Raw genomic sequence first — 17,774 nt, forward strand, 5'->3', positions numbered from 1 at the left:
TGTCTTAAATGGTCTTATATTTGTATAGCACCTTTCTATGCTTTACAGCACACTCAAAGTGCTTTCACACTATTTGGCTGTTCACCCATTCACACTCCCAAACACTCACACACCGGTGACATCACCGGGAGCAACTGGGGGTACAGTGTCTTGCTCAAGGACACTTCAACATGTTGACTGGACAAGCTGGGAATCGAACCGCTAATCCGCCGGTTAGGAAACGACCCACTCTACCTCCTGAGCCACAGCCGCCCCCGAATATGTGTCATCTTTTATATTGGTGTAATTCTGATAAAAGATACCCACTTTTAACAATAGAAGTGTACTTGATTTGAACAGCATTAATGTAAACCAGCTCCTTCTCATGTTAACATCCATGAAGTCTCAATGTGATCCGTTTATAGGATGGAAATATTTTCTGTCTGTAAGTTTGTTGTATTAGTGTCAATACAGATCACTGCACTTCAGTGTAATCAAAAGAGTGCTACCCAGTAACATATTTCAGACCAAAAGTTTCCATTCAGCTCAGCAGAAGAGAAATTCAGTATGCCAGAGGATAATGATGAGCCTTATGTGACCAAGAGAGGCAGGTGAGAACCCATAAACATTATTCATAATATAGTACAATTCAAAGACTGTCACTAAGTGTTGCATAACGTCTATTAAATTATTTGAACCACTGAGTAAATGAGAACCTTATTCATGTAGAGTCTTCACATTTAAAATGCAGATGAAATATGGTTTAAGGGTGCACTGATGCACTGGTGGCTCTGTGAAACAGTAATATTACCTTGTTGGATATTTTTCAATAACAAGCATTTCAGTGGCTTCATTGTGGTATATTCAAATATAAAACTCAACTAAATAGTTTGTTATATACTGATGGGAGACAAAATAAAGGAAAAACCAACATAAAGTGGTCAATGAATGGTAACACCAGATGTCCTGTGGATGGGGGACCGTCATGCATGTCATTTATTCAGGTTTTTCCTTTATAATTTGTCACCAGTCTGTACTTTCCGTTACTAATAGGAAGCAACACAAAATGTGGGTGCCAGATACAGAATATACATTTTACATGATGCACCAGGAAAAAAAAACTAACATGTAACTACAGAGCAAAGTACAAAGGGCCCTTTTTTCAATTCTTTAAAAAATTGTTTTTTTTTCTCTTTAATAAGCTTTACATTATATAAGCTAATTCTTTGAGAAAGGCAGGCTAATAGGTTCTAGGTCTTCACAACAATGAGGAATCTATGTTTTGTTTATCTCCACGGCTTGCTTTCATGTCTGTTGGAGTTTGATCCAAACTGCGCCCTGAATGGTTGACCTGTGCTATAAGACACTCTGGGGAGCCGGTGGTGGCACGTGTTCTTGTGCCTGTTATCTGGCATTGTCACTTTTCTGCTATTCTGTCAGACCTCGATGAACACCTCAAAAAGTGAGGCAACTGAGTGCATGCGGTAGAAAAGATTCAAAGGAATGGCAAAATTGAGAACTGTGATCCATTTGTTGGGGCCGTATATCTCCTGTTCCAGCCCGTTGTCAAACTGTGGCCGGCAGCCAAAGGCAGGAAGGATCCACAGCTGCAAGAAAGAGATTATATTAATTATACCTGCACTTGGGGACTCTTAATTGCCCGTAGGTGTGAATGTGAGTGTGAGCAGTTATCTGTTTTGATGTGTAGGCTATGTGATAGACAGGCGACTTGTCCAGGATGTACTCTTGCCTTCCACCCAGTCTCGGCTGGTCCCAGCTTCAGCCCCCCATCTTTACCCTTCATTTACTAATCATTTTAGCTCTGTTTTGGTCTTCATCAGCTCCTGAGTTAAGTGTCTGCCTCTTTTTCGTGAGGAATTCCTTTGAAAATCCTTGTTTAATGAACTGTGTTTATGATTGAGGCATCGAGTGGCACTGTAAAATAGTCACAATTTGTCATTTTGGACACTGTGATTACTGGCAACCTGTGTGTTAATGTGGTGTAAAGTTTTGGGTGATAGAGCGTCTGATATCTCTGATTGTTTACCTTTGCTTTTGATTAAGTTTAAACTATGGTTAAATTTACTCTGCTGTAGGAAGTAAGAAGAACTACTTAGTTATTCAACATAAATGATTGAATTATGATATTTGTTCTTCAGTTAATTAATTTTGTTAGGTGAAATGTGGTATGGGATTTGATGTGAGAAGAGTGGGTAAATGTTAAAAACTGTCTGATCAGTCCTTTTATAAATTACTCAATCAAGTCTGCTGTGATTCATGCTCTGACTTCAATAAAGTTTGTTGAACTCGTTTTCTTGGCATTTTCATTTACACTTGCCTTATTTTACTGTTTAAGTCACTTTACATTATTGAGTTTTTCCAGCTCAAACTGGAAATGTGGTTGTATCAATGTGATTTGCATTCACATACACATTCTATTAAGAACCAAAAATATGCATCAAATAGTTAGTTGACATACTCACCGACATGTTGCACATTACCAGGAACACAGTAATGTTCTTCAGGATCAGCTTCTTTACATTTGAAGGCTCCACTAAGTCGCGGCCTGTAGGCTGCGGCGCCTCCACTGGTTTCCTCGAACATCTGTCATTCTGCTCATTTTCTGAGGTGACACAGGCCATGTCTGGAGTCTCATAAGCTTGGTTGATGATGCCATTGTACGGCAAGGGCAAAGGGGGAGTCACTGAGAAAGTTTCTGGAGAAGGTGGTAATTCTGGGTCCTCCTTCTTACCATCCTCCTTGTGGCGGTAAAGAGACTCTATTATAAAGAGGTTCTGGATGTACTTCTCCAACACAATAAGAAGAGAGTAGGTGAAGTTCATCCAGATGTAAGGAGGGTTGCTACTGGTGCTTAATACAGACACTATGCTGCACCAAGACATTAGCCAGGCACCGACAGAGGATCCAAACAGGAGCTCTGTGTCCAGCTCTCTGGATGGGTTCTTGGAGGTGTCTGGTGGTTTGTGGTCCACTCGGTATATGAGTAGACCCGCAACACCAGCAAAGCACATGAGTGTGAGTAAGATGATAGCATAAATGTAGAATATGGAAATGGCTGTCTGTCGTGTTTCCATGGATTGCTCAGTATGGATGAGGTAGACTACCATAACCCCGATAGTGCTGGCAAGGGCAACCAGACCCAGAAAAGGTCCTGTGATGAGGCAGTGGGTTTTAGTAGCCAACCGTTTCTTGTGTGAAAGGTCAGTGGTCCGTCCAATATTCTTCCACATAACAAAGAGCATTGCAGAGACAATGACATGGTACTCAATGCAGAAGGGAAAAAGATAGGAGAGGCTCTTGTAGAATAGGGTGCAAGTGGTGGCGGTGCAGTTACAGAGAAGCTCTGGATCCACTGCAAAGCAAATCCAAATAGATACAAATGCATGAGAGATGGCAAAAGCAGCCCTACCTCAACACTTTGTCTATCTTGTAAGACAATATTAATGAATCACATCCATTTATAGGACACAATACTGTACTGGCACAAAAGACACACAAACATAAATATTAGAAAAACACTTAATATAGAATAAAAAGTAAATCTGTTATACACTAGCAATGGTTTATAGGATCTCACAAGTTTAAATTAAATAATGCCAGTACTTCATTGTGTACAGGTCAAAGAGTAATATACTGCACTTCACAAAGACAAAGTTAGTCATTCAGCCATGCTGAATGACTGAAAACAACCACTGAACTGGCCTAATCTGAAGTGTTTAAGGAAACCATTCTAAGTGTTGAATGATCTCAGTCTTGGTCTTGTTTCCACCCCTAGCTTTCCTTCTGGGGTTTGACTCAGCCTCTGTCTTTGTTCCAGTTGTTATTACTAAAATCTGGTTCACTATTATTAAAACTTGTTCACTTTAAACTGTTACCTTGTTTACCTGAATCTGGAACTGGATCCTTCAAGTAAACTCGAGGATAGAGGAACATATATGATGTAAAATCTTCTCATACGTAGCCACAAATGCGTAAATGGTGATTTACAAATAGAGTCTTGGCTACAAATTTGTAAAAAGCCATTTGTGTGTCTCATGAAGGCCACAAATGTGTGGTCAGTAATCTACAAATAAAACCTAGACGTACAAATGTGTAATAACGATTTTCTGTGTGCAGTTCTTTAAAATTCATTTTGTTTGCAGGAAGAACTGGACAAAATGAAACCTGACACACTTAATCACTTGGTGTCCTCAGTTCCTAAACTTTCTTTAAGTGTAGTGAAAAGGAACAGTAGCATCACACCATGGTAAATATCTGACTGTCCCAGCTTTTCTGGAATGTGTTGCATGCATCAGAATTGGAGTGTTTATTTTTAACAAAGATAAAATTGATGAAGTATCACATCAAATAATTTTCTGCTGTATTGTTTTCAATGTAATACAGGACACAGATGATTTACACATCATTATTTTCAATTTTAATTTAGATTTTACATACTGTCCCAACCTTTTCTGAGTTGGAGTTGTAAGATTTGAAGCAGCTGTAAAAGCCAGTTACTTTTACTGTAGTGTGGTTTCAAAGTTTCAATCATGTTTTGTTTCTTTAAAATTGTATCTTTTCCAGTGGAAACTCCATAATATCTATCTTAGCCACTGATGGTCAATATTCATTACCAAGCTGAATCTGAGATGTTGATGACCTTGCACTTTATAAACACTTTTATACTTAACTCTCTCTATGTAAAGACCATCACACATGGTAATGCCGTTGCCCTTGAGAGGTCATCTCAACAAAACCCTGACGTGTGCCCCTCCACCCATCAGCCCCCAGAGGCAACCACTATGGTCCTGCACCCTTTAATTAAAAAGGAAACAACAGCCAGGGTGCAGCCAGCCTCAAAGTCAGCCGGATATGAGGAGAAGCGGTCGAACCCCCCAACCCTAGGCTTAGCTGTATCAGTTACTGTAATTGCAGCACCCTTGGGAGTAAGTATCCTAGGTACAAAGCTGTCTGAGGTCAAGTGGGGGGCTGCCAGGGAGGGTGGTAGTGGTTGAAAAGTGGGGAAAGGGCCAGGGAGGGGGCTTCAGCACTAACAACACTGTGTGTCTCCTGAAACCTAATAGTGAGACCTTCGACACAAACAAGACCCACTGGGCCTGCTGGCTAACCTCCCTTCCCCTAGCAAACCCTTCTCTCCTTCCGTTTTCTTTCATCCATTGAAGTGAGACCTCAAATGGACTATTGTACTTTTCTTCTAGGTACAAGCCAGCAATTGGCCCCTTGGCCCTTACCTATAGTGAAGTTTATGAAGCCCATGTTAGAGAGTCTTCTCATACGGTTGTTCATGTAATGTTCAGCTTCTGACACCACACCATAGCACCACAGGAGGAGGTTGGTAAAGACTGAATGAATTACACCAAATCTGAGGAGACAAACAGTTGGAAACAAGGCTGATGACCCACCATCTTAATAGAATGTGAGAGTGTTATGATAAAGTTTGTCTCGATGTGTATACATGTAGATTTCACATTCTTTAGGCACTAGTGAGATGTTTCACAAATCTAATATCAGTGTTTTTTATGATTCATAAATAGGCTATATGGCAACATCTAAAGTTGTGTTATTTATATTATCACATATGTCACATACCTCTCAAATGTTTGTAAGCTTTGGATCACATCCTTGATGTGAAACCAGAGAAAATGCACCTATGTAAAACACCAAACAGAAGACACAAAACCTTACTATAAGTGACTTGACAAAACAGCATCCAAAATATAACACACATTTTGTATGATTTCAGTGCCTTTCTTAGTTACACTCAGGACAATAGCAGGATTATATTGTCGCACTGATTCTCTTCTTGCCTCAGTAACAAAGAGCACATTATTCAAAGACCTACATGGTTAAGTGGCACACAGAAAAAAAAGCAATATGCAGCATCTAACACTTCTGAACAAGAGTGGAAAGTAACTGAGTACATTTACTCACATGCTGTACTTAAATACAATTTTAAGGTATCTGTATTTTACTTGAATATATTCATTAAATGCTTCTTCATACATTGACTTCGCTAGAGGCAGGTATTGCACCTATTACTCCACTACATTTATTTTATAATTTAAGTTACTAGTTACTTTTCATAACCAGATTAATACAAAAAAACAGAATAATCCAGAATAATCATAAGGCATTATTGATACCTGGTAGAATAATTTGAATTACCCAGATGTACTCCAAATTATTAGTATATGATTATTAACATATAAGCTAGTTAAAACTAGCTCCCCCTTTACCAGATGCAATATTAAACGTGATGTACACAGTAATGCATCAGTATTGCAATAATATGATATACATTAATGTGAAATGTGCCAATTTGCATGAGTGCATTTACTTTTAGTACTTTAAGTATGTTTTGATGATAATACTTTTGGACTTTTACTTAAGTAACATTTTGAATGCAGGACTTGTACTTGTAACAGAGTATTTTTACACTGTTGTACTGCTACTTCTACTTAAGGGATCCGAGAACTTCTTCACCACTGCTGATGAAAGATGATCACTTCATCGAAATTAAAATGAGGCTGTAAACTTACCTGTGCTAGAGTGTGAACTGCATGGATGACAGGATATACCCCGAGCACCACCGACACACAAGAATGGCCGCCAACATAATACCCGACTCGGAAAGCGTCCATTATCAGAGAAATAAATGCAAGGACAGTTAAACCACCTAACCAGAAACAAGACATAAAGATGAAGTTATTATTGGGGCTGATTATAAAATCTGTTTACTTTGGCTGCAACTCAATTTTCAGGCTTTCTTTCATTTGTGAAACCACAAAACATAGTAAGGAATAACATCAATTTGGAACTTTACGCATTTACTGTTGTAATCCTGCGCGTAATCTTACAAACCCACCTCTTATCCAGGCTGTGGTAACATGGATATCTCTGTCGGTGCGCGTATTCTTCCGTCTGTTCCGCAACAGAACGTACCACAGCATCCAGATCAGCTGGAGGATCATGAGGCTGGTAATATATGACAGCAGGTGCTTTTCTTCGACAATTGGTAAAGCTGTGGCATTGGCCAGCAACAACGCAATCCCGACAAGCAGCAAATTGGTCCCGTACTGACAGCTAATGATTTCTGCGTTCTTCTTTGGATAGTGCTCTATTTTGGCAGGAGTCTTCTTGTCGTGCTCTGAGCTGGACGACGAGGAGGAACTGTTACTGTACTTGTTCAAAGACATGATATCCACGCCACTGTCTTCATCCATGATGGGGACACTTATAGAAACTGCAGCTCCGAGAGAAGGGTAAAGTCAAAGCAGCGCGCTATAAGTGCATTTAAGGGAGGTAGCTGCGCATCCTATTGCCACAAGGTGGGAATTCAGACGGATAGGTATGGTGCCAAACATGCTCATTCAATCTTCATAGTCCGGGTCAGTGGCCATGTAGAGTCTCAATGTCCAGCCTCGCCGAGGATGGATTTGTTCGATGCCACGGTCATCTTATAACCTTGAAACTATAATAGCCTACCTGGATACATGTAACAGGCTCACTGAGTCATTGAAAATGGTAGATTGCGTGTCAGTCTTTGGTAGTGGCACTCCCATATGTTTCAGAGAAATCAATGGACTTGGTGTGCCAAACACTGACCACCCAAAGAAGCAAAGACCTCTCAGAACGGAATTATCCACAGAACGAGCGTCACCCAAATCCACCTCTCCAGGGCAGCTGCCAGACAATCTTTCCAAGTCTGCTGAAACCCTCCCTGGGTGGCTATCGGGTGTTAAGGCCTAGGTGAGATTAAAAAGAAGATGAGATTCCACAAGCACGCGATTTTTACAGGGTATGAGCAAGTGACCTGCCCTGACACAATGCGCTTCACATCCAAGCGCCACCTCCTCAAACCCGTATGTCCACTTGTGGCTGAGGCCTGGTGTTTTCAAGGCAGAAAAAAAAGAATCGAATTTCAGTGGTTAAACCAATAATGGGGTTTTGTGAGTGGGTTTTTGTCAAGTGGAAGAACACTGACACCATCAGCACAAAAAGCTCTTACAGATAAAACAATGTAACTTGGGCGGATACGCACAATGGGCCTAAAGTCTGCGGACTGAGAGGTGATTAGTGCCCCGTGATTTAAGGAGCGGGCTGGAACAGTATTGGGGGCATTTTACTGATCAATTTCAGAAAAATTGTCTACCTGAAATTGTATTTAGGTGTCATTTTAATATGACAAATTTCAAACTAGGCATATATTCCATGATAATAGTCTACTATTATTATTCCATAAAATAAAAAGGCTACACAATTATCTGAACTTTGCAGACGTTTAATACATTTAAAAGGCCTGTTCTGTTTTTAAATTCTCAGCACATAGACAACAGAACTAGGCCTATATTTTTAACATATTTTAAATTTGATAAACTAAGCTTCTACATTGTTCCTTTCACATTGTTCCCTTCAGTTTCTCCTGTGATGTGCGCGCCTATGTGGTTAATAAAATTAACAGAAAAATGCCTTAACAATATCACCTATTATGCTTTAGAAGTCTTCTCAGTCCTTCGGAACTCTTGAGTCATGCAGCTTGGATTCAAAACGCATTTTTAAGAACTTAAACAAGCCACATGGGCCAAGTGGTTGGGGGTTGGTAAAAAAAAAGGGTTAGAGTCCTTGCGGATATTTGGTGGTTAAATAGCACAAAGTGTAGCTCAATATCAATTTCCGACATATATATATAATAATTTTATCCGTGATTGTTTCCTACAAATGCGGTCATGTAAAAACTATGCTATAATAAACAATCTTCTGTATTTGTCTGTCTTACCTACGTAATGTTTTCCGAGAAGCCTTTAGTGAGGATAGCCTAACCCTGTTTCAGGAAGCTAAATCAACTCAGTCGACGCCATAACGAAGACGCACGAGGGATAATAGCGCATTACACAGAGCAGAGCGGTTTGTCCGCGAGCGCATTGACCGACCGACCGTTATAGGCCGGTCGCTTCATACATTACTGCCACACCCGACTGTCACTGAATACATACTCAAATAACGGTTCTGTTTATTTGGGCACGTTAGCATATGAGAGATACTGGCACGTGGAGGAAACAACATCCACACGCGCAGCTGTCATGTGCGCGTCAAACGCTCCTTAACAGCGCATCTCAGTGCAACAGCTGAGCATCGATTGTTTCTTTATCGGCGCGATAAAGAAAAAAGAGTGGTCTATTCATTATCAAGGAACTTTAATGGGCGATTGATAATGTTTAAACATTTTGATTGGATTCGGAAATATTCTGTCGTTTGCACTTTAGGAGCATTCCTAAAACAATCTGATTCTGAATACAGTTTGAGGACACATCGTTAAGAGCACGATTAATGTCCCGTAAAAAGCTGTAGGCATACTGTCACCTTCAAACACACAGTTAAAGATAATTTCAATTTTCTTTTAATAGGCTACTACGTTATTTATACCCTGCTCCACAAATTTCATACGGAAATTTTGCTGAAATGTCATAGCAAGCAGTTACTTTGAAGAGCTTATATAAATAGGTTGAATAAATAGGATATGACATCAAAGCCCAACAGAATATACCTTAAAAAGGTTAAATTCAGCTCCACTTTGATAAGTTCAAAGATGAAAATATGATGCAGAATATATAATACTCTAAAAGGGGTAATTCTGCATAAACACTTCCAATATTCCAGTACATTTTCTAAAGAAAACTGTACTTTTATATAAGTAAAATTTTAATTTCAAGACATTTTCTTGTGATAGAGTATGTTAATAGTACTGCTACACTCCTAAACACAATTTTACATTTTTTATTTGCTTTGAATATAGTTCCTTTCCACCTCTTTTTATTAGAAGACTCTTCTACCTTCTGAATAAATGTGAGGTGGCAAAAATTAGAAACAACACAAATGGTTGGTTTGTCACCAGTAAGAAGGACATCAAAAGTGATAATACATTTCCTTCAGCCTCTCTCTGATAGAGTCAAAAACAAAAGTATTATAAGATTCACAAACCTAAAATGAATCACTGGACTACTGGATTACATTAGATTTGAAAGGTCTATAAACTAATAAGTGAGTGTGAATTATACCTTAGTTGAACGTAGTGTTATGTACTGTTGATATGTGTAAAATGTCAAAGTGCAAAAAAGAGAAACTTAACATGCGATAAAGTTTAAAATATCTTTATCACAGATAACCCTCTAAGTAAGCCAGGTCTAGACTAGATTTAGGAGAGGTTTTAGTTCCAACTTTGTAATCTTGCACTGTTCTAGTCATTAAATGAATGTATTGTTCAGTTGTGCTTTGTCAATAACAATGTTACACGGTTACTGAAATTATAAACCTTATAAACCTTTATTAAAGACAAAAGCATTCTGCAGAAGTTCACCACCAACCACTTTAATAAAAATAACATTTATTAACATTGTTTGAACTTAAATCTAACTCTTAAACCCCGCCAATCTATCATGGCTTCCTGGGAACAGAACAGATCCATTGTTTTCCTACCATTACAAGTCAAAATGTCTGCTGTGAGAAAGGCCTACACTCAAAGTATTCATTACTTCAGAACTCTTATGCACTCTTGGCCAAACACTAAACACAATGCATTGGATTTCTTAGTTGCAATCATTAATTACAATTTTTCTTTGAAGAAAGCACCACAATGAAAACTCAAAGTGAAACTGCTCAGCTCTCAGGACACCAACACCACAATGATGCGATGATGCCAACATGCACCAGCCAAAACCATGAGTGCAGGATGACAACAGCTGTATGGGTGCAAGCTGAATGTATATGTATGTAAGAACAGAGTTTACTATGAATAAAGTTTCACAAGGCCAATACTGCAGACTTTGAATGTTTATCTACCAAACACTTCCCTTACACAGAATGACAGTTGCATTTTAAATGATGAGCATTGTGTTTAGAGCTGATAAAATTGTTTCCAAAAAATAATGTGTGTGGATTGATTGATAGCAGTATAAGATTATGGCAAGTTTTTGAAAAGATAAGGCAGGAGTTTCTATGAGTATTTTTCAAGGTGTATTTACCGTATGAAGTGAGAAATGGGTTGTGTATGAAACAGAGAAAAACTGAACTCTACATTGTATTTAACAAGATGCAATTCTGAAGCTTCAAAACAAAAAAGAAGATGATATTAAATAAACTTGTTTAATTTCATGTCATATATACAATATGGTCAGCAATTTAAAGACATGTTGTTCATTCAATGAAAGCACATCTTGTATAACATCACAGCACAGTTCAATTTAAAGTACATCCTCACCTGTCACATTCATCCAAGCAGAGAGATGAACATGACTACACCCATAAACTGTGTGAAGAGGATGAGTGGAGTGAAGAAGGACCACACTGGCCACAGTGCTACGTTAAAGCTGCAAGAGAATGACAAATATCATTTACAAACAGACAACTCAAAAGCGTAACGCCTCTGGCTGCAGCTGTCGCCATCACAGAGGCATAAAAAAGCTAAGTGGCCCAACGATGCATGTAACTGTTGGGATGCTAAGAGATTAAATAAACAGCATTAGCCAGGAACAACACAAATGCCCTAGCTAACAACTCACCTGTGATGAATAAAGCTACTAACAGTCATGATCATTGCTGTAACTCAGCCCTCATCAACCACAGTCCCACAGTTAACAATGAATAGATGCTGATGAAAAGAAATATAGCAAAGGCCCCACCTTCTACTGTTGCAAATCTAAAAATTACTCTTAACTCATAGTCTGTCCTGATTGTCACTGGTAAACAGAGACATTATAGATGGATTTTCACTTGTGTTAATAATATGTGAGTTTCTACAAAACTACAGTGCACACTGTCAGTGGCTGGATAAGTAACTGCATCTTGTTTATTCTACAGGCAATTAAAATAAAGCCTATGACAATTTAGTGCAACCAATCTTACCAAGAACACAAGCAGATTTCTTAAGTGGGTTTATAATATTACACAACCACGCAGGTGTTTTCATTTACTACGGCTAATTAGACAGGAACCTGAGACAGTACAGTCTGCAAATGTCAACACTGTCCTGAGAAGAAGTCTAATCAGGCAAACTACGTCACCTGTGAGAATGTACAATGGACACACAGGGGCTCTAAAGCTCCATGAAACATCAGAGAGCCAAAATGGTTGGTGTAAAAAGCTGAGCATTTAGAAAGCCAAAGGCACAAACTCAAAGCCAAACCAAAGGCCTACCCCACAGCCCTGAATGCCCCTTAGTTCAATAGAGAATGTGAAGATACATCATGCCGTGTTGAATGTTGGGATGAGGGCTCCATTTTGGGAGCAGACGCTATATTTACCTGCATACACTCTTGTTTTATTTGGCTAAAAGGTTCTTTAAATCAATTCAATCTTACTTTCCTAACTGTGGTAATTCAGAATGGACAACCTTAGCTGACTGTAGCTAACTCATAGCGGACCTAGAGATCCCACTGACGAGAGTAGCTCTGTACCCTGATCTCAGCTCTTGGTTTGGGAGCTAACGTTAGCTAGCAGCTGTCGGCAGATAACACAAACAGTGTAGATTAATCAATTTCTGTCCTGTCTGTGCTCAAACTGAACACTAAAGAAGACACTGGACATAGCTGAAGCACCCGCTACGGTATGTAGCTGTAAGAGATTCATCCATTCATCATCTATACCACTTATCCTGACAAGAGTTGTGGGGGGCTGGAGCCTATCCCAGCTGATACTGGGTGAAAGGCAGGGTACACCCTGGACAGGTCACCAGTCTATCACAGGGCTGACACTTAGAGACAGACAACTATACACACCTACACTCACTCCTACAGGCAATATAGAGTCGCCAATCAACCTAAGATGCATGTCTTTGGACTGCAGGAGGAAGCCAGATTACTCTGAGAGAACCCACGCAGGCACAGGGAGAACATGCCAACTCCACACAGAAAAGCCCCGGGACAGCCGAGGGCCAAACCCAAAAGCTTTTAAATTAACTTATATATGTATGTAGTGGTCTGTCTCTATGTGTCAGCTCTGTGATAGACTGGCGACCTGTCCAGGGTGTACCCCACCTCTCACCCAATGTCAACTGGGATTGGCTCCAGCCCCCCCACGACCCTTGTCAGGATAAGCAGCATAGATAATCAGTATAGACAATGGATGGCTGTAGTGTATATATTGTATCTATGATGGTTAATGAGTGTGATCCCACCAAAATAGTGCATTTACTCAAAATTCAACACAATGTGACAACTACTTCACATTCTCTATTAAATTAATATCGTGATGTTACAGCATAAAGTAATATTTTACACAAATGTATGTTTATACTTTGTGGCAGCACCTTGGGGAATGTCTTTTTGTTTTTCAACATGACAGATAAAAGCCTGTTCATACTGGATTTTTGAGGCCGATACCAATATCACTATTTGAAACTTTGAAAAAACATAAAAAGACATATCGGCCAATACACATTTTTTAAAAGACATAAAATAAACACATTTTGATTTTAAAAAATCCTTGGTTTTAAAGAACTGTGCCAAATAATGTGTTAAGCAGGACATTTTACAACTAAAACTAATACTTGTCAAATGTCAGTCGTTTCTATACTGCAATCTTTTGTTACTTGGGCAACATATATGTGCAATGACCTAATGTCATCTCACATCTCATTAAATGTCCAAAGAATTTGAAATTGTTAAATTAAAGCACATTTCAAAAGGAGATGTACAGTATGTAAGCAGGTCTTATAAACTTCCCCCCTTAGGGTTTAATAACATCGCATTGTATCTTACCTTACACTTGTCAAGTTGTCACAATATAAATCTAATGCTGTTCTGTTTTCTTTGGCGTCTCAAACAATACTTTATCTGTTCAGTGTTACCATGCACCAGTTTCTCTCACACACACAAACACATGACAACCATGACGGACCATCTGTGAACAGCCTCAGTGTTTGTTTTGTTTTTAACACATTACTTCAAGAGTGGAGATCCAGCTCCTCTAATATGCTGTTGCCAAGGTCAGCATGTATATAGGATGGATGTTTATGGACTGCTCTGCAAGTGGACAAAGTTATGCTAGATCATAAACTCTGACACTGAATGTTTGACCGCCTTGGTCCACGGGAATACTGAAAAGCACACATGGGAAGCTGATCCATATAAATAGCAATCTAACAGATTCATTAAAATATTTATTGGTTTCAACCAGTGCTGCTGGGGCACCAAGACAGGGTCAGGAAGAAATAGCTGAAGAGAGAGATGTAGGAGGGACAGGTCAGATGAACAGCACTATAGCATTTCTATATTTAATTTTTTAAAAAAATCTGAAAGTGTGACACCCCCACCCCCTTCCTCAAGAGCTACTGCCACAATTACAATTTAATTCTATAGGAAACACTGCTAGGAACTAGGAAACTAGGAAATTGGTAGATTTACAGAATGTTAAGGCAGTCTGTACTAGTCATTTTCTTGGCTGTTTTACCTGCATGATGCAGCAATGAAGGCTGCAGTGGTGATGGGAGGAATCGCAGGGTACTTTTGGTCATAGTGCTGGATGCCTTTGAACCACTCCAGGTACACAATGCAAAACATGGCCAGAGACAGGCAAATCCCTAGGAGCACCAGACCCACATTGAACCACCAACTGGAAAAATTGGAGTTGAAAGGGAAAACAGTTATTTAAGACTGGATGGTAATCTGTAAAGACTCAGTGAAGGTATTCAATTACAAAAGATGGCCTTGATAACAACAAACTCCAAACAGTTTCCCAGAGGTATCAGATATCAGTGGTTCCATTCTTATTATATAGCCTAATTATGCCACTGAGAAGGAAAACAAAACAAATATCTTTGATATGTTCTGTGAGGGCCAGCTTTATTCTAAAATAAAGGTGTTTCAGAAACAAGACGTACTATGTGTAGAGGTCACACAGAAAATAACAAAGCTGGTTTCACAATGCCTACTAAAACTAAGTCACAGTCGGAAAATGATCTGCCTAAATGCATATAACACTACCAACTACTGTACCTAATGTGCACAGAATTAATTTTTTGAGTGTTTATAATGTAGGGAACAGAGAGATTGGCAAAGGATTATAATTCTCTCACCTTTTGATATCATTATTCTCCATGATGTTGTAGAGGAAATCCACATAATAGGTCACACCTACAGACGCCACAATCCAGAAAATGGTGTGTCTGTTAATGCGAGGGAGTGGTTTGGCATCTTTTTCCTCCTGACCTGAAAGGTAAAAGAAAAGAAAAAACTAGGGCTACGTTCTTTGATGTTTCAATCTATGTTTCTACTTTAAAAGCACAATTGATTCCACAAAGATCTATAAAAAGTAGAGATGGGTTATAACAAATTCATTCCAAACAAATCACAATCATTCCTCACCAATTCATATGCCCACTACATCTGACTGATCTAGACTGCTAGATATTAAGACATCTAGCAAAGTAGTAGCACGATAACACTAACTCAGTGCATAATTTACTACCAGATATGAGATTTGTCTTGCCTCAGCAGAATGAGCTAAAGCTCTACTTTTCAGATTTAATCAGTTTTTTTTTGATGAAACTGATAGTGTTCTTTAAGATAATCTTACTTCTCAGAGAGCCATTACTCTCTATCATTTAGTGGTTAATTAAATACATCAGAACTTGTCGTTGGCTGCTGAAGTGCCTCAGCATGTTGGTCTACTCGGTGCATAGTTTATAATGGACAAACAGTTGGCCTACATGTTTAATCAAAGTTATGCCCAGAGATCCATCCTGTATACGAGATACAGTGTTGCCTTGCCAGAATAGCCACTGATGGCGGTTTACAGAGATAGCATTAATATAAAAGTGATCACTCTTCAAACACAGTCACAAGACAAAGTAACAGCACTGTTTGCAGTTTCCTGGTTTTCTGCATAAATTTGACATGACATGTGATCTGATCTTCACCAAACATCTAAGCTGATCAAACACAGTCACAATCTTTCATGTCTTTACTGAACACATCCACTGTTTGTTAATGTTTGTGACTTTGGTGAAGATCAGATCACATGCCATGACAAGTCTGTGCAGAAAACCAGGAAATAGCAAACAGTGCCATTACTTTTTTGTGACTATAGTTTGTCTGTTCCCTGTATTTCAGTTATCAATTTACACAGTAAAAGAGGTGCCCCTTGAATCGGACTGGGGCCAGTGTGTGTGTGTACAGTTTCCCTGTATCATGTTGCTAAGCTGACACAGCATTTGCTCGTAGTCAAAACAATCATGAATTGCTGGATTTCTGCCAGTTAGGGCCTCAAACTGGGACAACTGTCCATTGTACAAGCTGCCTACAATAATCACAATTAACATATCCAGACAGGTGACAAATTAAAGGAAAAACCAACATTAAGTTTCTGAATAAGGTGTTGCGTCACCGTGTACACCAGAACAGGGATGAACACCATCTTTTGAAGAGATATTCCCTCATTTGGTGTTTTGATGATAGTGGTGGAGAGGGCCAGAGTCGCATAGATGTTCTACTGGGACGAGATCTGGTGACTGTGAAGGCCACATGATTCACACCATTTTCATGCTCATCAAACCATTCAGTGAGCCATTGTGCATGTGGATGGGGGTGTGAGACAGCTATGAGGACTGAACTGTTTCATCATGGAATAAAAGGTGATCACTCAGAGCAATTTTGTATTGATTTGCAGTGACTCTTACCTCTAAGTGGACCCAAACCATGCCTGCAAAAAGACCCCCACAGAATAACAAAGCCAGTGCATCCCCTCAAGCATTCAGATTTGTCCTTTCATCTATCACCTGTCTGCACATACGGTATCTTTAAGATATCTTAAACTGTCAAGCATCTAATTACAGTTTCAAAAAATGTAAATTAAGCCTTAGGTTTTTTTGAAGACTGCGTTGACTACAACCTAGCGATTCAAAAGCTTCAACCATGACATCAAATTGTTTCTAGTCAGCAAGCTCTGCCCATCCGAGTAACATCCTGTAAATATGCCACAGTCACGGGCAGTAAGGACATCAGTGCAGTGTGAATAGTGTTTACAACGCTTAGTTTCGTCGTTGTACCTTCTCATCCTAACGGCTCTGTTGGGAAAATAGTTAAAGTTGGCAATTAGAGCCAACTTAGCCTATAATGTTTCCAAAGCTTACTCTTTTCATCTTCATCACCCGGTGTGGTTGCTTGCATAAGAAACTCCGCATCTCTCTTAAATCTATTCCGCAACGTCGCCAGCTCTCTGTCGTTGAGCATTATATCGATACTATCCTCAACTTCGCTCCAAAAGCTAACTTATCTTTAACCTAGCTCCCAAATCTAACTAGGGAGCTTTGCTAGTGATTATGTAGCACTTCCTGTTAGTCGCTTTTTTACGACGCACTTCAAAGCGACAGTTGTAGTTTTTCGTATTATTTTGAATTGTTGTATTGTTCGTAATAGTAGAATTTAAAAATTCCAAGGCATTGCTGCTGAAAAACAGAAAATACATGTTAGGTAGACCAATAATTATATTTAACCTATTAAAAAAAGAACACATAGTTAGATTACAATTTTAAAAGGAATATGCTTTACATATTTTGAATTCTTTTTAATTCTTAAATGTTATCTATGTTAGCTATCTAGTCACAAGTCCATTAGAAAAATAGAAAACAATGTTTAGTCCTCCATTTACAACCTGGCAAAGAGTTGTGGTTATCGAACTCTACAGGGTCAACAACAGAGAACTGGTAACACACACAATGCAATCATTATATTTGCAGCATACGAAAAATTGATTATTGCTACATCAACCATTGCCAGTTTGGT

The 17,774-nt window shown here is 39.1% G+C and overlaps 2 protein-coding genes across 3 annotated transcripts; both read right to left on the bottom strand.

The window, feature by feature from the left end:
• Window positions 1–204: 204 nt before the first annotated feature.
• On the bottom strand, window positions 205–8,162 carry otop1 (otopetrin 1). Its single transcript, XM_020593223.1, has 6 exons — window positions 6,866–8,162; window positions 6,540–6,676; window positions 5,590–5,648; window positions 5,232–5,362; window positions 2,463–3,352; window positions 205–1,586 (listed from the first exon to the last, which is right to left on the bottom strand). Exons 1-6 carry the CDS (start codon window positions 7,221–7,223, stop codon window positions 1,416–1,418), a joined length of 1,746 nt encoding a protein of 581 aa, XP_020448879.1. The 5' UTR covers window positions 7,224–8,162; the 3' UTR covers window positions 205–1,415.
• A 2,179-nt stretch (window positions 8,163–10,341) lies between these two features.
• Window positions 10,342–17,339, bottom strand: tmem128 (transmembrane protein 128). Of its 2 annotated transcripts, none has more exons than XM_020592508.1 (4): window positions 17,123–17,339; window positions 15,068–15,200; window positions 14,443–14,604; window positions 10,342–11,363 (listed from the first exon to the last, which is right to left on the bottom strand). In XM_020592508.1, the coding sequence occupies exons 1-4, from the start codon at window positions 17,220–17,222 to the stop codon at window positions 11,264–11,266; spliced, it is 495 nt and encodes a 164-aa protein (XP_020448164.1). In that variant the 5' UTR covers window positions 17,223–17,339; the 3' UTR covers window positions 10,342–11,263. The 2 variants fall into 2 exon arrangements, with proteins under 2 accessions (XP_020448164.1, XP_020448165.1); XM_020592509.1 differs by lacking the exon at window positions 10,342–11,363 and adding an exon at window positions 14,127–14,207.
• Window positions 17,340–17,774: the final 435 nt, after the last annotated feature.

Source organism: Monopterus albus, unplaced genomic scaffold, assembly GCF_001952655.1.
Source record: "Monopterus albus unplaced genomic scaffold, M_albus_1.0 scaffold18.1, whole genome shotgun sequence".
Taxonomy (NCBI): domain Eukaryota; kingdom Metazoa; phylum Chordata; class Actinopteri; order Synbranchiformes; family Synbranchidae; genus Monopterus; species Monopterus albus.